The sequence below is a fragment of the Taurulus bubalis genome (genome assembly GCF_910589615.1).
Source record: "Taurulus bubalis genome assembly, chromosome: 5".
Lineage (NCBI taxonomy): Eukaryota > Metazoa > Chordata > Actinopteri > Perciformes > Cottidae > Taurulus > Taurulus bubalis.
Genome location: NC_136593.1, coordinates 26714275 through 26738050, shown reverse-complemented (window position 1 = coordinate 26738050; position 23776 = coordinate 26714275). Strand labels below are relative to the sequence as shown.

The window sequence follows — 23776 nt, the reverse complement described above, 5'->3', positions numbered from 1 at the left end:
AGAATACAATCTCAGCCTGCCTTACATGCTTTCTGTATTATACAAAACAACATGCACACCTTCCAAGGGCTTCCCTGTGCTCTCATCATTTTATACACAGCGACGACAGGAATCCAGGCAAGGATGAACCCAATAATGCACCAGCCCAGAGCCAAGACCCACTCAGGATACTGGATCGTTCCATAGGTTGGGGGAATTAAGGTTATGAAAGACCAAACCAGGATCACCTAATCAACAAAGAACATTTTATATTATATTATTGGCGAACATAATATCTAGTCAGGGTTGGATAGTAACGGATAACATGTAATCAAGATTACTTAATCACTTAATAAGTAACTGTGATCAGCCTAGATTACATTTGAAAACATGTGCAATCAATTCATAATTACATTGTCAAGGATTACTTGATAACCTTTTTCTTTCTTCTTTAAAATATACCTTTATGCCAGCATGTTTTGTAAGAGTAGTTTGATTTGAGCAATTCTAAAACAAATATATTTAACTGTTCATCAGTTACTCCTCTCAGGTTGCCAGTTTTGTGACTTAACTAATATTTGCTTTTTAATGATGATTTATGGATAGTGGAGTTTTTATTCCTTTTTATTTACATTGAAAACGGAAGATGAAGTGCAAAAACAACAGTAACATAAACTACAGTACACAGGACACCTCTCCTTTGAGAAAGTTTGTGGAACTCAATTTGTTGTGGCTGCGTCTAATTTTCAGTTGCAATGTTTTCACTGTTGGTTTTTGAAGCAGTCCAATAGTATTCAGGTTAGATCCAATACTATGATACAGATACTTCAAGAAATAGAAGTAGAAAAGTAGTAGTAAAGTAGTAGAAAGTAGCATTTAACAATGCATGGGAAGCAGTAATGTCACCAGAAAAACAGGGGACAGATTTCTGGCTTCTCCTGTTTTTCCAACTGCAGCGATGATATTATATGAATTAGTTATCTTAATACAGATTAATACAGGCATGTACTTAAAAAATAGTTAGTAAAATACAGATATCAGACGACATTTTTTAAAGTTAATGTTGTATGTACTTAAAACAAAGTTCCAGATTATTGGTACTACAAAACAAACTTAAACATATAGCCCTACATTGCTATAAATCCAAAATAACTTCTAAAGTACAATATAAAAGATACAGAAAAGAGAAGTTGTACTCACCAATAGGATGCAGGGGACGATGAAGAACCAACATGCTCTCAACCACAGCCAGAAATAGAAGCTCTTTTTTCCAATCATCATTTCAATGTCTTTAATTAAACTGTTTCCTCCTGCAATGCATGAGAATACAATGTCTAATGGATAGCTTGTCAATAAATGTTCTGCATTGATTCTTGCTCTATATTCTTGTTCCTTAGTGGATGCATTTCATTGATTCAGGCACCAGCAACAAGTCAAGGTTTTCCCTTATCCCATATATCTACTTGAAGGATTGGCATCCAACTGTGTGCAGGCATTCATGGTTTCATTCCCCACTGTCCAGCACTATGCTTTCCGACCAAATACCTTCAAAACTACTGACCTTCCCATCAGCCTCAGTTGTAGTTTGTGTTGTGCGAATACTAGCACACTAGCATGCTAAACTAAATTGATGAACAGACATGTCTTTGTGACCATGTTAGCATGCTCATGTAAGTAGTTAGCTCAAATCAAACGTTACAAAATGAAACTATATATTTGTAACCCGTTTTACTTCTTCATAGGAATTAATTGGGTTGGGACTGAGTGCCACAAAGTGGGTGAAAGTGTTTAAAAAACTGACAAACTGAAAATATATAGAATATATAGAATATCTACAGCCCTACAGACACATGCAAAACATACTGTACTGTATATCACTATTATCACGTTTACATATTGTCATCAGCCATTTATATTTACCATATATGTAGCAGAACCCAATGATCTCCATGAGAGCCAAAATTAGCATCATCCAGTTGCCAACCCAGTAGTCAATTTGAGTCACCCAATATATTCCTGACTAACACACACACACACACACACACACACACACACACACACACACACACACACACACACACACACACACACACACACACACACACACACACACCGCAGGTAAGCAGGGTAATAATAACAGACAGTAATATTGTCCTTATTGTTATTGTCAGTAGATGTACTGTACCCTTGTGACACATGGAAGGCCCAAGAGGAAGACAGTGACACACGTCCCTATGGTGTATAAGAAATGTCTGGATTTGAAGATTTCAGTGAAAGCATCACTCAGGCAGGTGGTGATGACCTCTAATTATAATAAGAGAGATGGCAATCAATGGCAAATCAACACGATTTGTTTTTGCTTGAACACATATACAGTGTGTTGAAAAGGGTGCTTTTGTATAGGTTGAGTGGTTGAAAAATGTATGTCAATTAGTGAGGTATGACAGAGGAACCAAATGACAATCTCACCTAAGAGTGTAAACTGAGAGTCCAGGCCAACTATGAAAAACATCAAAAAGAACAGGACAGACCAGAGAGGGGACATGGGAAGCTTAGCCAAAGCCTCTGGATACGCAATGAATGCCAGGCCAAATCCTGCGCATAGAGGGAGAAACATCACGTCAGATGTCATATACTGTAGCAGCTTTTGGACATTTTCTATTTTTTTAAGTAAGGGGTATATATTACATGTGCCTGACCTTCCTTCACCACTGCTCCAACAGGTTTTCCATAGATTTGAGCCATATGACCCAAAATTGAAAAGATGGCAAAGCCTGCAAACACACTAGTAGCTAGAAGGAGATAAAAGATTAGAGGTAACAATTTCACAGAATTTACGAAAGGGTGCCATTTAAAACATTTCCCAGCAGCTTATATCTACAGAACATGGAAGCTATGGATGACCCTCTCTGAGGACTCATGGACCCACTAGATGGCTGTTCACCCGTGTCTTATTTAATACCACTTAGGAGAATCTTCGTTAGAATAATTCAAAATGTATAGTGGCTTTAATATTTACTAAATTACTTAAACCCTGATATTGTTATTTCTTTACTTAGTTCTAATGATTTGTATCAGTAGTGATTGATAAAAAAAATAGATAAGCTTGATTTGTGCTTCAAAGGAAACCTCGGTTATCTACCAAGGTTAACGAGGATTACAACAATTGTGTCCAGGATCATGTTGTTGTTGAAGTTGTTATAGGAAGCAAGAGTCACGATTCCACCTGAAGCAATGCTCAGGGAATAAAAGGTCTGAGTGGCTGCATCCATCCAGACCTAGAACACACCAGCATGTCATGAGAGTTATTAGCATGCTGACAATGAAAATCACTGCTAAGTCTTGTGTTGCAGTTAAACATGGGTTGTTGGGTTATTACATGTGGTTCGGTCAGTTTAGTCCAATTGCATTGGGAACCAATGAAGTACTCAATCCCATCTGTGGCTCCCTCTAGCGTCACACCTCTGATCAGCAGGATCACAATCACCACATAAGGAAAAGTAGCTGTGAAATACACAACCTAGAGAGACAAAAAACATGAATCACACAACGATCACGTGAGTTAAACACGGAGCAATGCAACAAACATGGCACGTATATTCCCGCAAAACACCACATTCTTGTTTATTGAATACATATCGTATACATAAATATGCGCATGACGGGATGCTGCGTCATTAACGTACAATGCATGTAGTCAACATCAAGAAGGACGAATTCACTAGAACTAGTCACATTTACCGTAAAATGCGGGTTATAAGCCGTTACTTTTTTCTTTTCTTTTTCTCAACTTTGACCCGTGCGGTTTAAATATCGATGAGGCTTGTTTAAGGATTTTTCCGATTCTAAATACGATACCAAATTCACTTGAAATATTCCTAAATCCCCTTCACGAGTGATCTCACTATAAAAGAGGGTCTTCTCAGCAGCAGCCAAACTGTTTGCTGTCCTCCTTGCCCCACGGTGCCTCTCACCCAGCTACCCTGCTTGGCTCTCCGCCGGCACCCACCGACTGATTGACGGCAACACACAGACAGCTGTTGCACACGCAGACGCGTGTCCTCCTACAGATCGTGTGCCCCGCGGACGGATTGAATTGGAGATAAACCTTAACTCTCTATGATTACACATCTTATGCCGTGTTCACACCGGACGCGACGCGAATTTGCGGCGCGACCAGTTTACATGTTAAGTCAATCCACAGACGCGCTGCGGCGCGAATTTGCGGCGAGATAGACGCGTTTGAGGCGGCGCGAACAGAACGTTTGACCTGGGGCGAACAAAGTGAAGGACGCGGCGCGAATTTGCGTGAGTTGAATTATCCCAACTCTGGCGGAGAAATCGCGTGACGCAAAGTTGCGGCAGCCAATCAGCGTTGAGAATCAGCGTTGAGAAGCTCCGCCCGTCACCACCGCCGTCTCCCCGTTTCTGAATGAAACTGCTGCTGCTACGCCTGAACCAGCGCTGACAGCGCTTCATTGAGACGCTGTTGTGGGACTACGGATAATATTATGAACCCAGACACCATGGAGTTTGATGTTCCGACATATGTGGAGTTTACACAAAAAGTATGAAGCAGAATTAGTGGTTATTTCCATGGTGGATGGCATAATTGGTATCGTTCTACGGAGATACGCGAGACGCAGTTCCTGGAGGAGTCGGTGAAATTCACCGAGCTGTGTGCGGCTACGGATGATGTTATGAACCCAAATACGAGGGCGTTTCATGTTCCGACATGTTTGGGACTTCCACAACAAGTATAAAGCAGAACTAGTGGTTATTTATTCCATGGTCGATAGCGGAAATGAAAGCTTCGTCGCTTGTCTCTCACAGAGGCAACAGAGCTAAGCCACGCCCCTTTGGTCGCGCCGCGAATTCGCGTTTGGTGTGAACACCCTCTTTCTACTCGCGCGAGTAAACTTCCGCGGTGGACGCGGTGCCGCAAATTCGCGTCGCGTCCGGTGTGAACACGGTTACTGTCTGATAGGAAAACGTAACTAAACTGAACAGAGGGAAAAAGAGAGAGTATTACCGGAGTAAAATTAACGACTCAAAGAATGATGGAAAAAAACTCTGGAGAATTATAAATGATATTATGGGTAGGTCCTCACATCAATCAATGCCTAACATAATAAATATGTTAGGCATCGCGTAATAAATAATGCTCACAAGACTAGTAGAGATTGCCAATTACTTCAATAACTACTTCATGAGTAAAGTTGATAATCTCAGAAAGAACTTGTCACCCACTGATGGCTCCTACTCATGCACACTAATCGAGAATTATATGATGAAGGATACAAACTGCCATTTTGATTTTGTGCAGGTTACTTCCCCTGACATTGAGAGAATGTTGTTGTCTCTGCCTACAAGTGGTGGGCCGTCAGGGCCTTCTAAGCCTTCTCTGCTGGCCTAAACAGAATCACAAAGTTATAGCTATTTTATAATTTAATTGTTTTTCACAAATACACTACATGTATTATAATAATTTTTCCCTATCAGGTTATTTTCTCATTGTACAGCTCTGTTGCTCAGCCTGCAGTCTTCAGCCATCAGACTGCAGCTGGTTTGAAGGAGAAACTTTCATCCAATCAGATTTTTTCTCTTCTGTGTCTCCAGGCCAACAAGGCAGTTTAAACAGGCCTTTGCAGATTAAAGTACACGAGGAGTGGACGTTGTGGTTGATTGTCATGGACTTCAACCAATCAGATCGTTAGTTTGACAAGTTGGGCGGATTCTTTGACGTGCAGGGCCTGCGAGGTGGCGTGGGCGTGTGATTGGTCAGTGGCCCAGCGTGACCATTAACATGCGCTGTGATTGGCTAGTGTGTCAACAGGGCGGAGCTCAGTGGGAGCTTGAACGGTTCAGACTGAAGCTAGAGAATTTGTGACATGTTTATTTTTTAGCGTATCTTGGCGCTCGGTGGAAGATAAGCGGACTTGGTGGTGGGTTTGGGGCGTCGACTGCTGCTGTCGAGCGGATATCTTCTGTCCTAAAATGCGTGGAGGTTTCCGGGGGCGCGGTTGGGAGGCTCGGCTGTCCTCACCGGTCTATGGCCACCTGTTGCTGGAACTGAAGCTCCGTAAACCGTACGACCGCGTTGCTGAACTTGTTGTTAATAAGGACAGGCGGATGGACTTTGTCTTTAAGTGAACAGCATCAGGTGAGTTGCTTTCTGTGTTTCATCTGCGGTGGCGTTGTGTTGTGTGCTGTTTTTTTTATTTTTATCATGGATTGTTTATTGTTTATTGTTATGTTATAACGAAGTGTGGTTCTTGTTGATGCGGGGAAATCCCCGAAGGGCCGACGGGGTCAGGCGGGTCAGAGAGGCGCTGTGTGAGCTCTCCCCGACTCAGAAACGTCCGCTAAAAAAAATCCTTCTTCACTACTTCTACTCAGGGCTCTCAAGTGTCACGCATTGAGCGTGACTGTCAAGCATTTCGGTCTTAAGTCACGCCCTCCCGCCACACATCGTATTTATCACGCTGAAAAAAAACTCTAGGCTATTTAATGTGCCGCAGCGCTCAAACATGACCTGGTCGCGCTGCCCTCACCATGGAGGAATCAAGCACATCTCCCCCGAATTCCCAGCCAATCAATAAAAAGAGATGGGCGACACGAATAGCCAATCAGAAAAACGTATCTGTTGTATCTAGGTGAAATGTAATCCTGGCCGTGCCTCCGCCACCCCCACATATTGTCACATCTTCAACAAGTGCTTAATGTATGGTGTATGCCCAAAGGTCTGGAAAGTGGCGAAGGTGATTCCTATACCAAAGGACAAGAAATCAGCCTTCACATGTGTAAATAGTCGTCCAATTAGTATACTCCCCATTTTGAGCAAATTGTTGGAGAAAATAGTTTTCAAACAAATACAGGATTATTTTATTGTGAATAACCTCATTATTAGCTCCCAGCATGCATACAGACCGAATCACTCAACAGCAACTGCCCTTGCCCAGCTAACTGATGACTGGCCGATACAGATGGACAATAAGAAAATGGTCGGCACAGTCTTGCTTGACTTTAGTGCTGCATTTGATGTTATTGACGATACAATTATGATTTCCAAACTTGAAAGTTATGGATTCAGCATTACTGCACTCTCTTGGATGGTCAGTTATCTTTCTGAGAGATCGCAAAGAGTCTTTTATAATGGCAGTTTATCAGACTGTAGTTACGTTAGCTGTGGAGTTCCACAAGGAAGTTGCTTAGGCCTTTACTCTTTTCCATTTTTACAAATGATCTCCCTTTATCAATTAAGAATTCCAACATGGTAATGTATGCGGATGACACAACATTGTACAGCCAGGCTTCAAGCAAACTAGAACTCGCAACCATTCTTAATCAGGATCTGGAGAGAGTGTCTGATTGGGTGAAACTTAACAAATTAGCCTTGAACATTTCCAAAACTAAATGTATTGTGTTTGGCTCAAGGAACATACTTAATGGTGACACACAACTTCACCTGTCAATGTCAGGTTCAGCAATTGAACAGGTCAGGAAGTCCAAACTACTGGCTGTAGTGTTGAATGAACAGTTGTCGTGGTCTGAGCACATTGATGGCATTGTTACCAGAATGGGCAGGGGCATAGCTATGACCAGAAAGTGCTTTACTTATTTAACACTCTCTATTGTTTGTCAGGTGATACACTCCCTAGTCTTTTGACACCTGCTATACTGTCCATTCATATGGTCAGTAGCTGCTAAGAAGGACATAAATAAAATACAAATTGTTCAAAACCGAGCTGCCAGATTAGCACTCCAGTGTTCAATTAGAACTAATATATCATATATGCACTCTCGCCTGTCATGGTTCTCAGTAGAAACTCTACTTCACTATAGCCTAATCTGTCATAATCTGTCATTCAAAATCTGTCATTCAAAAAACAATTAAAGGCGCACCTCAGGACATCAATCACTTAACGTTTTCCTTTGCTTTTTAGTCACCTGGTTTTCTTGTATAAGTTATGGTTGAATTGCACTAGGTATCTGACTGTACTATTTTTATTCTGTTTGTATTATTTTTAACTGTTTGTACTAGCGTACACTGTTTGAGTAAACAACACTGAAAATTAAGCACAAAATCTAAAATGATTGTCAGCATTAGCTGCAGCAGCTAGTGTGGCGTTTGTTATAAATGTATGTTGGTACATTGATGTTCACGTATGTTTAATGGATGTTCAGAACAAATAGTACATGTAGGGCCTTAGGACCCAGGGGGGATTCAGGTGGGAAGCACAACCTGTGACCTGCATCGGGAGGTCAGAGCACGGCGGCCCGAGGAATAAAGGAGTTACAGTTAACAGCAGTTTGTTCTCACGTCTCGTGTATTTAAAAACATGACAGCTAGCTCCCCGACAACCACCGAAGGTAACGGGACCAGCCCCGGCTCGACGCCCGACTCGGGCAGTAGCAGCAGCAACAGCGGCTTATAAACTGCCGCGGCTTGTTTAAGATTAAATACAACTTTTTCTTTAAATTTAGTAGATGCGGCTTATAAAAGCTTTATAACCCGCATTTAGGGTAGTTATAAAAAACATGACAAAACAATCCAACAAAACTGGGGCACTAAAACACCACACACTCAAGAGCACAAGCCAAGATCAGAAGGAATGATATTAACTGTATAATAAAAACAACAGCATAGACACTGTGGCGGCGGGGTTCAGCTGCAGAGGGAACTAAGCGAGGGTTTGGTTCATTGAACCGGTGCCGGGATGAGGTATTATCAGCCTCAGCTGGGGGCAATTTGTGAGTTAAAACAGGAGTAGCGTCTAAGAAGCGGGGAAAAGCGTTGAGCAGAGGCGACGTGACCGCAAAAGCTGTTACAGTCGGAGGAGAAGACGAGCCAAGGTGGGTGCGCTTAGGGCCGAGGCCGGGAGTGCACACCGTACAGCTGATAAATAAAAGCTATTTGTGCTGCCCGAGACTCGCGGGGGTAACGGAGATTCGTTACAAACACCGTTGACACATTAACACAAAGCTACTGCAGATGTAAAAACACAAAAGCAGTTCACTCACCAGATGCTGTTCACTTAAAGACAAAGGCCATCCTCCTCTCCTTGTTAACAAACAGTTTAATGACGCGGTTGCACAGTGCATCAATACGCTTCAGTCCCAGTAACACTAAAAATGGCATAACTTCTGTTGTGTTTCAGCCTGAACTATTCTTACTCCTACTGAGTTCTGCAAGCAGCTAGGTAGCTTTCTGTTGACTAAAGTCACGCTGGCCCACTGACCAATCACAGCGCATGTTATTGCTGACGCCACCTTGCAGCTGCTGGCACATCAAAGAATACGCCCAGCATGTCAAACTAAACATCTGATTGGTTGAAGACTATGACAATCACCACAACGTCCCCATGTACATTAATCTGCGAAGGCCAGCTTGAAGCCTCTCTGCTTCCATAGAGACATAAGAGGTGAAATCGGATTGGATAAAAGCTCTCCTTAAAAGAAGCAGAAGCAGAGCAACGGACGACGACAGGAGCTGTGCAATGACAAAATAAGCTAATAGGGAAAAATAATTATAATACATGTAGGGTATTTGTGAAAAACAATTAAATTGTGTGCGCGCCGCGATCAACAACACAGGCGTAGTTCCAAACCCATGGCCCGCCACTGAGTATCACATATGGGTGTGGTTAAAATAAACATTGTTGAACCTCGGAAAAGTAAAAAATGTTGCATAATTAATAACAGATTATGCAACATAAGCGAGGACGCTAAGTGGCATAACTATAGTATTGATCTGAGCAGTAGAGGTACATGCTCAGTATTAGCTAAGATGCTAAAAGCTAGCAGGTTTCTGCTTGTCAACAAACAGTGGCTGTATAGACGAGAGGCCAAGCTATACTGTTTTAATGTTGATTTTAAAATAAGTTTGGGGCTCTGTTTTGGCCAAAGCTCATTTTCTTAATTGTCGATGATTGTTGTTTAGTTGTTGATAATCCTTGTTAAGCTACACTTCGGAAGTTGTTTGCACAGACTGCAGGCGCCCCTCTGTTTGTCTGGACATCAGGGTTCTTGCTGCTGATGTTGTTGCTCTTAAAAGTTCACATTCAATGCAAAAATGTGGCAAGGACTTTCCATGAGGTGGATGTTGTCTTACTTTGCCTGACGACTTGATGCCTCTGAAGAGCGCTGCAGCAACAATCACGGAGCTCAGCAGCAGACAGAGGGCCAAGTGCCAAACTACTGGTCCCGTTTCATCCAGACCACTTGATCTCTGCAGAGCCACATAACTGAGATGGAGAGACATCTGCCTTTACAGCCACAGCAGTATGATAAGTGTGTGTATTTGTGCTTGGTTGCACAAGTGTGTGATTCTTACTCCCAGTACTGCTCACTCGGGCTCTGCACTGGAACTGTGATCATGTTGGATGAAGGACAAGTACTGTTTTCCTGAGTCCAGTTGGCCACTAAAACACCACTAACATTGCAGTACACTAGAAAAGGAGAGAGGAACAGTTAATGTCTTACTTAAAATATCAATGTGATGGGTGTAATACACATATTAAAGAAGCTGTGTCCATGTAACATGTTGCCTATGGTGCCTGGAACTGTTCATATCAGTTAAAACTAAAGTGTAACCGATGTCAAGAGTCACCAAACAACGGATTTGATCAGCACATCTGCAAAGATGATGGAGTGGAAAAGCACCTCTAGGAGTGTTGCTGCAGTTGCTATCAGCCCAACTGAGGCAGCTGGACCACGGCAGAGGAAACTGGAAGGAGGCGAACATGTAGTACAGGCCGTAGGCTATCAAGACGTTATAAGAAATTGAGAGTAATAGCGTCCCCATAACCATGGCAACACCAACACCTGGAGAAGAAGAAAGAGACTTTATAAATAGCAGGGGAAGTAAGTATTGTGGTCACTTGAACCATTGAAAGGTGACTTGGAGAAGATAACAGGGTATGCATTTATAATAAGTTATATGGCAAAATGTGTTCCTAAAATGTACAATGTCTGAACTGACATTTTCTCAATTTCATAATTTCTGTTGGGCAAAAAAATAACCTAAAGCTATTCTTAAAATATTACCTTTTACCCTTATACTACCTTAGAATAAAAGTTACCAAAATCTGCAAACGTCTGCCATTTAAAAAACAAAAAATATTAATTAATTCATAAAGAAATCTATTAATTAATCAACTATAAAAAGAAACTGATAGTTGCAACCATTTTTTACATCAATTCTATGAAATCATGTGAATATCTCTCACATGAAATGTTGCTCTAATCGTTGAGCAAATGTTTAATATCGCGTGTTTTAAGCATGACGGCCTTTAGAAGTAGTCGCCTGATCTTTCAGGCTTACCCTGCAGGAGTGGCACTGCTCTCCACATGTTGATTGGACCTTGGCTGCAGAACTGACCAATGGCATTTTCCAGGAGAAAAAGAGGAATTCCACATACAACCAACATCAAGAAATAGATAATGAGAAAGGCACCTGCTCACAGGGAGAAAAGAGTTTCTATGAGGGTCACAATATTTACAACATGTTATCATGAGGGATTTTAAAAACATTGACGACAAATAATTACCGCCTCCATTTTTATAGGCTAGATATGGAAATCTCCAGATATTTCCCAGGCCGATAGCAAAGCCTATTGCAGAGAACATGTACTCTGTCTTGTTGCTCCAGTTTCCACGGTCAGGATTCTCATCGCCATCATCCACATGAGAGTCCTGTTCAAACCAGTTTTAAATCGAAAAAATCGGAAAGATTTAACAATGTAAGAAATATAAGAATTCACTACAAACCATTGTGTAAACAAATACTTAGTCTGTGTTCTCATTTCAGACATTTTGACTAATTACAGTAAAAGAAAGTCTCAGTTTTACAAATATAATGTAATTTGTTACATCTGTCTTTGTCCTGCCACGACAAGTTAAAACGTCTGCTATGATAAAGATTTATAGGAGACATACAAACATCATAAGATGCAGGACTATACAGTTATTACAACCTCACTGTAAGTCATGTTTGTATAGCAAAGAAGCTGTTTTTATTGAACAAAAGTTAGAACATTTGAATTCAGGAGTATTTATGTTAATGATGAATGCTTATTTTTTAACAGTAAAAAGCATTCAACTTAAATATTTGAGAAAGAAAAGAAAAATGCAAGGCTGTGTATAAGTTAGTGATTACATTTTCTGCCGTACCTGATCAGTAAGAATAGCAGGATCTTTGGAAATGTATGCTTATTACGATAATAAGAATAAACCTATTACGATACATAATAAGCATAAGCTCACAGTCAAACATGGACTGACACACACATGCAACACACAAACACTCACCGTCATTTGGTCACCAAGGCTGAGCTGTTATCCGTGGAGCACCTCAACATCCAGTTGTCCAGTGTGTTCTAAAAGCATGAGCCCTGAGGATAAATCAAATATTTACCTTTTTACATATACTTAGAAGTTATTTAAATACAAAACTGAGCTGTCACATTATTAGATACATACGTTCTCTCTTTCACAAACACACACACCCTAAAATCAACGGTTTATCTGGTTTTATAGCTTTTCCTGGAGCTGAGACAGCTCCTTGTGCAGGAGTGAATAATGTTGATGGTGGTTGATGCATTGCAGTGAAGTAGTGGATTAAATATCAATCTTCACTCGATATATTCAATATTCAACACTTCTCAGGCCTTCTAAGGCAATACAACAATAAATAGCAGTTTTCCAAACGATCAACACCTCTTTAACCCTTCCAAAACGCCTGCGGTTTGACAGTGTTTACGTTTTTAAAATATTCATATATTCGCGATAATACATTGCAGAAATATGGTTTGACATCTAGCTGAAAGAGGAGACTTCCTGCTTCCGCTGCCTTCCCCCTGCAACATTTCACCATGATTCAGACAATAATTAGGGGCATCGGCGTGTCATATGACTCGGTGCCAAAAAAGTACTCGTCACACGAAATCCTTCACCGTGATTTGTTGAATCATGTGTCCGTCGACATTTGGTGAAATAAACGAACCAACGAACACTCAAGAAACTCACAAAAAACCAGCATGTAACTACACACCTGAGCTCTGAAAACACGCTGGCGTTTTCAGCCAAAAAGAAGAGAGATTATGGCAAAGGACGCACTTTACTTCAGAGGAAGCTGTGGTGGCGATTTTGGCGCCGAGGACGACCTTGAAGGCTTCGACTCCTGCGATGAAGAGGAGTATGCAGACAGAACGGATCCATTTGAAGATGGGTATGTGTATTTAGCTACTAAACTTTGTGTTGCAATAGCATATTTTACGCTAGCAGAGTGAGCACATTTAGCTGGTCGCGCTCCCTTGCTGCTTGAGTCTGGCGTAACGCAGGTACGCACATAGTTTGTCTACAATAGCAGTTAGCACAGTTAGCTCAGGCCCTGAGCATAGTCCCTGCTGGATCTCTGTTACGTCATTTATTTTACAGAGAGGATTCACATCTGGAGCAGTGGACAACATGCAGCTTCGCTCCAGCCACCAGCACCTACGCTGTCGTGGAAGACTGATGACGACGCAGACACTGCTCACCAGGTACAGAGCTCAGCTGTACATGTACACATTTATGCAACCTAGTATAAATGTGATGTTTTGGGCTCCGATAATATGTTATACTTTGGTGCAATGTAAGAGGGCAATCTAACCTCAACGCAGAATTCAGGCGGTTTTGAAAAGTGAAGCTACTGTGTAATGGCGTGTTCACACCGGGCGCGACACAAATTGTCGCGTCGCGCTTACCGCTTCAGTTTGGTCGCGCGAGTGAAACAAGGGTGTTCACACCAAACGCCACAAAGGGGGCGTGGCTTATCGCCGCCGATTCTCTACGTGAAAAATAGTCATCTTTTCCGGTATCGACTAGGGAATAAATAACCACTAGTTCTGCTTTATACTTGTTGTGGAAGTCCAAAACATGTCGGAACATGAAACGCCCTCGTGTTTGGGTTCATAACACCATCTGTAGCCGCACACAGCTGGGTGAATTTCACCGACTCCTCCAGGAACTGCGCCTCGGCTTCTCTCCGTAAAACGGATATCGATTATGAACAGTCTTGTGTATTTTCTCTACAATAACATCTTTAACACTCAAAACCTTTGAAGCACAATGAAGTTATTCAATACAGAATAACTTTGATCATCAAACATTTTTTTGTATGTCATTTATTCACTCCTTTATTGTACAGAGAGGTCCTTTAAAAAGTGGACTGTTTATGGTTTTAAAGGCAAACGGCAATTGCAGTTAAAACAGTTGAGCAGTAAGAAAACAGTAGCAGGAAGACAAAGCCAACAACAGAGGATAAAACAAGTACAAATTCATTTTAAAACACTTGCACACACCACTAACTTTGCTACAATTTGTAAACCTAAATAATGTCTCAATGTATTGTACTTACTTTATTAACCTGTAGCACTCTCAATAGAAATAAGATCAATTAAAATAGAAGAAAGATTAAAAAAACATAAACAGGAAATCGCACCATCTTTTAATATTCAAAAACCCTCTATGAAGTTTTCCCTCTAATACTTCAACAAACTTGCAATTAATATACTGGTATGTAATATACTCTTAGCTCCATAAAAAAGGAGTTGAAGGACCATAAAGTGTTTGCCGTGGTCATTTGACTAGGATTGTTATGGTTGTGATGGTGACAACACATGTCAATTAATGTTTGGCACACGATCCACATCAAGCCTGCATTTTCCTTTTGTCTGTCTCTTGTTGATGCTCATCATGTAGCAATCAAATCCCTCTAGCAAAAAGGCATCAGGGATAGTGCAGAAAAGACCCTCTCCATACTGCAATGTTAATGCAAAACCTCACTTCAGTGGGTCCGTGACTTGCTGTAAGTCAGTTCATATGGAAGTTAGCTTGCAACGGTTGAAATGGCAACGGTACTGACCATCCTGCAATGTTAATTTGAATGGGAATGTCTGTTCTACTCCTATTCTATTTCTATGGATTTCACATATGTTAATACATAAGTAAACCTCAAATATGTGTAAAAACAATGAATGTATCTCCAGACAGACACTCATATATAATCAAATGAAGTATTTGATTTTTTTTTTTTGCAGCATTTGAAGGATTTTTAATTTTGGCTTTACTCCTTTCAAACACAAATTACACAGATATGATAACTGGCATTTCAGTAAGACATGGATTTACTTTACTTTGAACAATTCTGAGTTGGTTTTGTTTCATAGAAGTAAGAAAAACAAACTTTTGATGAGTTTGTGACAAGGTAGCAGATGAACAGTTTATAAGTATAGAGGGATGTTTTTCCATATTCTCACATACTTCTGACATTATAGTTCTCAAAACAGTGACAGTTATCAAAATAGTGACAGCACTAGCAGCTTCATTCAGTTTTTTGTAACTTATTCCACAAAGACACAAAACCAGGTTTACAATTAATGCAAGCAGCATGCAATTCGGAATAGATTAGCAATGGTGTCAATTACTTGTTTGGGAAATGATGTAATTAACATGCTTTATTTACTATCTTGCCATTGTTATAAATCAAGGAATTCCGATAGTTGACTTATTTTGCAGAACTTCTGCTAAATTATAATTTTCTTCATGATGTGTTTTAGTTTGTAGTGATAAAACAATAAATCAGATTTTTAGGGGAAACATTAAATTACCACTATGTATTACAAAGCAAAGCAAATCAGTTTCAGAGATAAACATAATAAGCTAAGGAATAATACATATATATTAAAGGGACAAGGAAACATAATTAAACTAATTTCATGAATAAGATCTGTATTAAAAGAATTCAAGGTTCAGTCTCTTACATGTTGCTAGATGACCACCAGATAGCACTCTTGACTAAATTACAAGAGGAGCCCTTCAGCACATAAAGATGTGTCCAATCAGCATAATAGTTTAAAAGTGCTTAAAAGCTGAAATTAGCCATTAGGACTGATAATTATGAGGTAACAGTCCTGAAACAAACAAGAAAGACAAAAATACTACACATGAGTGGTTAAAAATAGTAAGTGACCCTTACATTCACTGTTGGCAGCACGCTTTTGACGAGGCAGATCCAAAGGAAACTAATGTGCCAGTCTGTCTGCTTTTTCATATGCTGATTACACTGTATGTGGGAGTTAAGCTTTGACTCAAGCTAACTGGTTGAAAAGACATATGTGTGAGCACATTCAAAGCAAATGTTGAGAATCACTGACATAATGGGATATGAAACATATCAGTATATCCATCAGAACTGAACACATATTTACATTTGTTTATCGTTTGTTGACAGTACTCTAACTCTGTCACAGCATTCTTGTGAGTAGCGTTCACCTCGATGGACGTCCAGGTAGGGATGCCATTCCTCAGAACACAATGACTTCAGACACTGTAGAAAGTATATGGTACGGTTAGGAATAATGGGCGGATACTTAGGACATCATTGCCTGAAATGTACAGAATACAATCTCAGCCTGCCTTACATGCTTTCTGTATTATACAAAACAACATGCACACCTTCCAAGGGCTTCCCTGTGCTCTCATCATTTTATACACAGCGACGACAGGAATCCAGGCAAGGATGAACCCAATTATGCACCAGCCCAGAGCCACGGCCCACTCGGGGTACTGGATCGTTCCATAGGTCGGGGGTTTTAAGGTTATGAAAGGCCAAACCAGGATTACCTAATCAACAAAGAACATATTATATTATATTATTGGTGAATTGGTGAAGTTCTGGCAAACCATCCGACGGCTCAGGAAGGGAAAGCAGGGCCTACCCCAGGCTGTTCTCAGCAGGGCCTACCCCAGGCTGTTCTCAGCAGGGGGGGGGGAACTGCTGACCCGGACTGGGGACATCGTCGGGCGGTGGAAAGAGCACTTTGAGGAACTCCTAAACCCGGCTAACATGTCCCCCGAAGAGGGGGCAGCGCCGGAAGACTTTGGGGTGGTTTCTCCCATATCCCTGGCAGAGGTCGCTAAGGTAGTCAAAAAGCTCCTTGGTGGCAAGGCGCCAGGGGTGGATGAGATCCGCCCTGAGATGCTGAAAGCGCTGGACATTGTTGGGCTGTCTTGGTTGACACGCCTTTTCAGTGTCGCATGGGGGTCGGGAACAGTGCCCATGGACTGGCAGACCGGGGTGGTGGTTCCCATCTACAAGAAGGGGGACCGGAGAGTGTGCTCAAACTATCGTGGCATCACACTGCTCAGCCTCCCGGGAAAAGCTTATGCCAGGGTGCTGGAAGGGAGGCTCCGACCGCTTGTCGAACCTCAGATTCAAGACGAGCAGTGCGGATTCCGTCCCGGTCGTGGAACAGTGGACCAGCTCTTTACCCTTGCAAGACTACTGGAGGGGTCCTGGGAGTTTGCCCAACCAGTCTACATGTGCTTTGTGGACTTGGAGAAGGCTTTCGACCGGGTCCCTCGGGGGTTTTTGTGGGGGGTGCTTCGGGAGTATGGGGTGCCGGACCCGTTGGCACGGGCTATCCGGTCTTTGTACGCCTGCAGTAGGAGCTGTGTTCGTATCCTCGGTAGTAAGTCAGACACGTTCCCGGTGGGTGTTGGCCTCTGCCAGGGCTGCCCTTTATCACCGGTCCTGTTCGTGACCTTCATGGACAGGATATCTAGGCGCAGCCAGGGGGCGGAGAGGATCCGGTTCGGGAGTCTCGGGATCGCCTCTCTGCTGTTCGCGGATGATGTGGTCCTGTTTGCCTCCTCGGATTGTGACCTCCAGCATTCACTGGGGCGTTTTGCAGCCGAGTGTGAAGCGGCAGGGATGAGAGTTAGCGCCTCCAAATCTGAGGCCATGGTGCTCTGCCGGAAACCGGTGGATTGCTCCCTCCAGGTGGGGACAAACTGCCTACCCCAAGCGAAGGAGTTCAAGTATCTCGGGGTCTTGTTCACGAGTGAGGGTAAGGTGGAGCGGGAGATCGACAGACGGATCGGTGCGGCTGCAGCAATAAAACAGGCGCTGTACCAGTCCGTCCTGGTGAAGAGGGAGCTGAGCCGGAAGGCGAAGCTCTCCATTTACTGGTCGGTCTATGTTCCAACCCTCACCTATGGTCACGAACTCTGGGTCGTGACCGAAAGAACGAGATCTCGAATACAAGCGGCCGAAATGAGCTTCCTCCGCAGGGTGGCCGGGCTCACCCTTAGAGATAGGGTAAGGAGCTCGGACATCAGGAGGGAGCTTGGAGTCGAGTCGCTGCTCCTTCGTGTCGAAAGGAGTCAGCTGAGGTGGTTCGGGCATCTAGTCAGGATGCCTCCTGGACGCCTCCCATTAGAGGTTTTCCAGGCACGTCCAACTGGTAGGAGACCCCGGGGAAGACCGAGGACACGCTGGAGGGATTATATCTCCCGGCTGGCCTTGGAACGCCTCGGGATCCCCCAGAATGAGCTGGAAAGTGTTGCGGGTGAGAGGGAAGCCTGGGTCGGCCTGCTGAACCTGCTGCCACCGCGACCCGACCCCGGATAAGCGGCTGATAATGGATGGATGGATGGATATTGGTGAACATAATATCTAGTCAGGGTTGGATAGTAACGGATAACATGTAATCAAGATTACTTAATCACTTAATAAGTAACTGTAATCAGCCTAGATTACATTTGAAAACATGTGCAATCAATTCATAATTGCATTGTCAAGGATTACTTGATAACTTTTTTCTTTCTTCTTTAAAATATACCTTTATGCCAGCATGTTTTGTAAGAGTAGTTTGATTTGAGCAATTCTAAAGCAAATATATTTAACTTTTCATCAGTTACTCCTCTCAGGTTGCCAGTTTTGTGACTTAACTAATATTTGCTTTTTAATGATGATTTATGGATAATGGAGTTTTTATTCCTTTTTATTTACATTGAAAACGGAAGATGAAGTGCAAAAACAACAGTAACATAAACTACAGTACACAGTACACCTCTCCTTTGAGAAAGTTTGTGGAACTCAATTTGTTGTGGCTGCGTCTAATTTTCAGTTGCAATGTTTTCACTGTTGGTTTTTGAAGCAGTCCAATAGTATTCAGGTTAGATCAAATTTGTTTGGAATCAAAAGGATTACGTTACTTATTACAAATGGATGCATGCAATTTGCATTCAGTAATTGTTTTTGCAGAATTTGCTAAGATCCAATGTTTTTTAGGGATAAGCCTCTGAGTCTCTGATTGCAACATATTTCTCCAATTGACGACAGACGTTATTAAGTAAATTCATGAATGTTATGGAGCACTTTGCAAAACAACACTAAAGAGAAGAAGAAAAACGAGAGCACAGACCGATGCAATATTAACCAGAAAGTAGCATTTAACAATGCATGGGAAGCAGTAATGTCACCAGAAAAACAGGGGACAGATTTCTGGCTTCCCCTGTTTTTCCAACTGCAGCGATGATATTATATGAATTAGTAATCTTAATACAGATTAATACAGGCATGTACTTAAAAAACAGTTAAAAAAATACAGATATCAGACGACATTTTTTAAAGTTAATGTTGTACTTAATTAAAACAAAGTTCCAGATTATTGGTACTACAAAACAAACTAAAACATATAGCCCTACATTGCTATAAATCCAAAATAAGTTCTAAAGTACAATGTAAAAGATACAGAAAAGAGAAGTTGTACTCACCAATAGGATGCAGGGGACGATGAAGAACCAACATGCTCTAAACCACAGCCAGAAGTAGAAGCTCTTTTTTCCAATCATCATTTCAATGTCTTTAATTAAACGGTTTCCTCCTGCAATGCATGAGCATACAATGTCTAATGGATAGCTTGTCAATAAATGTTCTGCAGAAATTCTTGCTCTATATTCTTGTTCCCTAGTGGATGCATTTCATTGAACCCTAAATTGGTGAACAGACATGGTAAGCATTGTCTTTGTGACCATGTTAGCATGCTCATGTAAGCAGTTAGCTCAAATCAAACGTTACAAAATGAAACTATATATTTGTAACCCGTTTTACCTCTTCATAGGAATGAATTGGGTTGGCACTGAGTGCCACAAAATGGGTGAAAGTGTTTAAAAAACTGACAAACTGAAAAAATATAGAATATATAGAATATCTACAGCCCTACAGACACATGCAAAACATACTGTACTGTATATCATTATTATCACATTTACATATTGTCATCAGACATTTATATTTACCATATATGTAGCAGAACCCAATGATCTCCATGACAGCCAAAATTAGCATCATCCAGTTGCCAACACAGTAGTCAATTTGAGTCACCCAATATATTCCTGACTAACACACACACACCGCAGGTAAGCAGGGTAATAATAACAAACAGTAATATTGTCCTTATTGTTATTGTCAGTAGATGTACTGTACCCTTGTGACACATGGAAGGCCCAAGAGGAAGACAGTGACACACAGTGACACAGTATGATAAGTGTGTGTATTTGTGCTTGGTTGCACAAGTGTGTGATTCTTACTCCCAGTACTGCTCACTCGGGCTCTGCACTGGAACTGTGATCATGTTGGATGAAGGACAAGTACTGTTTTCCTGAGTCCAGTTGGCCACTAAAACACCACTCACATTACAGTACACTAGAAAAGGAGAGAGGAACAGTTAATGTTTTACTTAAAATATCAATGTGATGGGTGTAATACACATATTACAGAAGCTGTGTCCATGTAACATGTTGCCTATGGTGCCTGGAACTGTTGATATCAGTTCAAACTAAAGTGTAACCGATGTCAAGAGTCACCAAACAACGGATTTGATCAGCACATCTGCAAAAGATGATGGAGTGGAAAAGCACCTCTAAGAGTGTTGCTGCAGTTGCTATCAGCCCAACTGAGGCAGCTGGACCACGGCAGAGGAAACTGGAAGGAGGCGAACATGTAGTACAGGCCGTAGGCAATCAAGACGTTATAAGAAATTGAGAGTAATAGCGTCCCCATAACCAAGGCAACGCCAACACCTGGAGAAGAAGAAAGAGACTTTATAAATAGCAGGGGAAGTAAGTATTGTGGTCACTTGAACCATGGAAAGGTGACTTGTAGAAGATAACAGGGTATGCATTTATAATAAGTTATATGGCAAAATGTGTTCCTAAAATGTATAATATCTGAACTGCCATTTTCTCTATTTCATAATTTCTGTTGGGCAAAAAAATAACCTAAAGCTATTGTTAAAATATTACCTTTTACCCTTATACTACCTTAGAATAAAAGGTACCAAAATCTGCAAACGTCTGCCATTTAAACATTTTTTTAAAATAATTAATTCATAAAGAAATCTATACATTAATCAACTATATAAAAAAACTGATAGTCGCAACCATTTTTTACATCAATTCTATGAAATCATGTGAATATCTCTCACATGAAATGTTGCTCTAATCGTTGAGCAAACGTTTAATATTGTGTGTTTTAAGCATGACGGCCTTTAGAAGTAGTCGCCTGATCTTTCAGGCTTACCCTGCAGGAGTGGCACTGCTTTCCACATGTTGATTGGACCTTGGCTGCAGAACTGACCAATGGCAATTTCCAGGAGAAAAAGAGGAATTCCACATACAACCAGCATCAAGAAATAGATAACGAGAAAGGCACCTGCTCACAGGGAGAAAAGAGTTTCTATGGAGGTCCCAATGTTTACAACGTGTTATCATGAGAAAACATTGATGGCAAATAATTACCGCCTCCATTTTTATAGGCTAGATATGGAAATCTCCAGATATTTCCCAGGCCGATAGCAAAGCCTATTGCAGAGAACATGTACTCTGTCTTGTTGCTCCAGTTTCCACGGTCAGGATTCTCATCGCCATCATCCACATGGGAGTCCTGTTCAAACCAGTTTTAAATCGAAAAAATCGGAAAGATTTAACAATGTAAGAAATATAAGAATTCACTACAAACCATTGTATAAACAAATACTTAGTCTGTGTTCTCATTTCAGACATTTTGACTACAGTAAAAGAAAGTCTCAGTTTTACAAATATAATGTAATTTGTTACATCTGTCTTTGTCCTGCCACGACAAGTTAAAACGTCTGCTATGATAAAGATCTATAGGAGACATACAAACATCATAAGATGCAGGACTATACAGTTATTACAACCTCACTGTAAGTCATGTTTGTATAGCAAAGAAGCTGTTTTTATTGAACAAAAGTTAGAACATTTGAATTCAGGAGTATTTATGTTAATGATGAATGCTTATTTTTTAACAGTAAAAAGCATTCAACTTAAACATTTGAGAAAGAAAAGAAAAATGCAAGGCTGTGTATAAGTTAGTGATTACATTTTCTGCCGTACCTGATCAGTAAGAATAGCAGGATCTTTGGAAATGTATGCTTATTACGATAATAAGAATAAACCTATTACGATACATAATAAGCATAAGCTCACAGTCAAACATGGACTGACACACACATGCAACACACAAACACGCACCATCATTTGGTCACCAAGGCTGAGCTGTTAGCCGTGGAGCACCTCAACACCCAGTTGTCCAGTGTGTTCTAAAAGCATGAGACCTGGGGATAAATCAAATCAAATCTGCAGGAGTGAATAATGTTGATGGTGGACCACTGGACCTCAGGAGGGTAAAGTTGAACTTCAATCAGGTTTATTCAACAGAGTATCACACAAGCAGATAATACGTGTACACGGGTCTGTAGGAAGGGCAGCTCGCTCTATTCCTCGACAGACTGACTCTTTAGGAGCGTGCAAAGCGTTATATAGTCTCTAAGAGCATTTGTGATTGGACAGGACTAAGATGGGAGAGTCTCCTGGTTTAGACTTTGAGATCTCCTTGGTGGAGCACAGGGTTGGACATACCCCTCTTGGCTCACGAGTCCTCCAAGGCCACGAGTATCAGTGTGTGTGCATGTTGTCAGCCAAGCGTGAATGTGTGTGCGCAAAATGTAACAATGTCAGTGAAGCATTATTGTGTGTGCGCTAACTGTATCAATGTCAGCGAAGCATTCAGTGAAGCATTAGTGTGTGTGTGTGCTAACTGTATCTTGTCTGAACTGCTGAGCGAGGCCAAGTTCCTAATCTAACAAACTGTATCTCATCAAAACTGTCAAGCGAGGTCAAAGTATTATTCTCACAAACTGTATCACATCTGCAGCAGTGGACAACATGCAGCTTCGCTCCAGCCACCTACGCTGTCGTGGAAGACTGACGACGACGCGGGCACTGCTCACCAGGTACAGAGCTCAGCTGCACATGTACACCTATTGAACTGTTCAAACTGTGTGAAGTTAGCATTGGCTAGTCATTTATTTTACAGAGAGGATTCACTACCACCAGACCCTCTAGCACAGCCATCCCCACCTGTTTTCTATTTCTGAACATGTATATTGTGTAAATATATTTTTTACATTTATAATACATATTTTATTTGAAAACAAAAAATGTTGTAATGGTCATTTTTCATTTGCACACACCCCATGAAGCTTGATTCAATTCAATTCAGTTTATTTTATATAGCCCAACATCACAAATACAAGTTTGCCTCGGAGGGCTTTACAATCTGTACACAGGACATCCCTGTCCCGGGACCTCACATCGGATCAGGAAAAACTCCCCCAATAGAGATAGTAAAAACTCTTTCACAGAGAAAAAGGGGAAGAAACCTGAGGGAGAGCAACAGAGGAGGATCCCTCTCCCCGGATGGACAGAAGCAATAGATGTCATGTGGCTAGAATGAATAACGTAACGGAGTTACAGCACATTCAATGAATATGACAGAAATGATTCATATAATGAGTAGTAGGCATGGTCCATGATCCAGATAGCCACGATCCATTAAGCAGAAGGAGGTAGAGAGGAGGGGCATCAGCAGGGCCATGGCAGC

The 23776-nt window shown here is 41.4% G+C and overlaps 2 protein-coding genes across 2 annotated transcripts; both read right to left on the bottom strand.

Annotated features, from left to right (window-relative positions):
* Nucleotides 1-1811: 1811 nt before the first annotated feature.
* LOC306737117 (sodium- and chloride-dependent neutral and basic amino acid transporter B(0+)-like) lies at nt 1812-12297 on the bottom strand (the record flags this gene model as incomplete). Its single annotated transcript, XM_079218818.1, has 11 exons — nt 1812-1819; nt 2449-2574; nt 2679-2771; nt 3122-3257; nt 3359-3499; nt 10094-10226; nt 10316-10430; nt 10645-10806; nt 11306-11437; nt 11532-11676; nt 12292-12297. 11 exons carry the CDS (start codon nt 12295-12297, stop codon nt 1812-1814), a joined length of 1197 nt encoding a protein of 398 aa, XP_079074944.1.
* A 3602-nt stretch (nt 12298-15899) lies between these two features.
* Nucleotides 15900-23247, bottom strand: LOC306737116 (sodium- and chloride-dependent neutral and basic amino acid transporter B(0+)-like; the record flags this gene model as incomplete). The annotated part of the gene is made up of 10 exons (XM_079218817.1): nt 15900-15935; nt 16480-16647; nt 19585-19694; nt 20110-20209; nt 20254-20290; nt 20401-20515; nt 20731-20892; nt 21392-21523; nt 21610-21754; nt 23224-23247. The coding sequence occupies 10 exons, from the start codon at nt 23245-23247 to the stop codon at nt 15900-15902; spliced, it is 1029 nt and encodes a 342-aa protein (XP_079074943.1).
* Between the last annotated feature and the right edge of the window lie 529 nt (nt 23248-23776).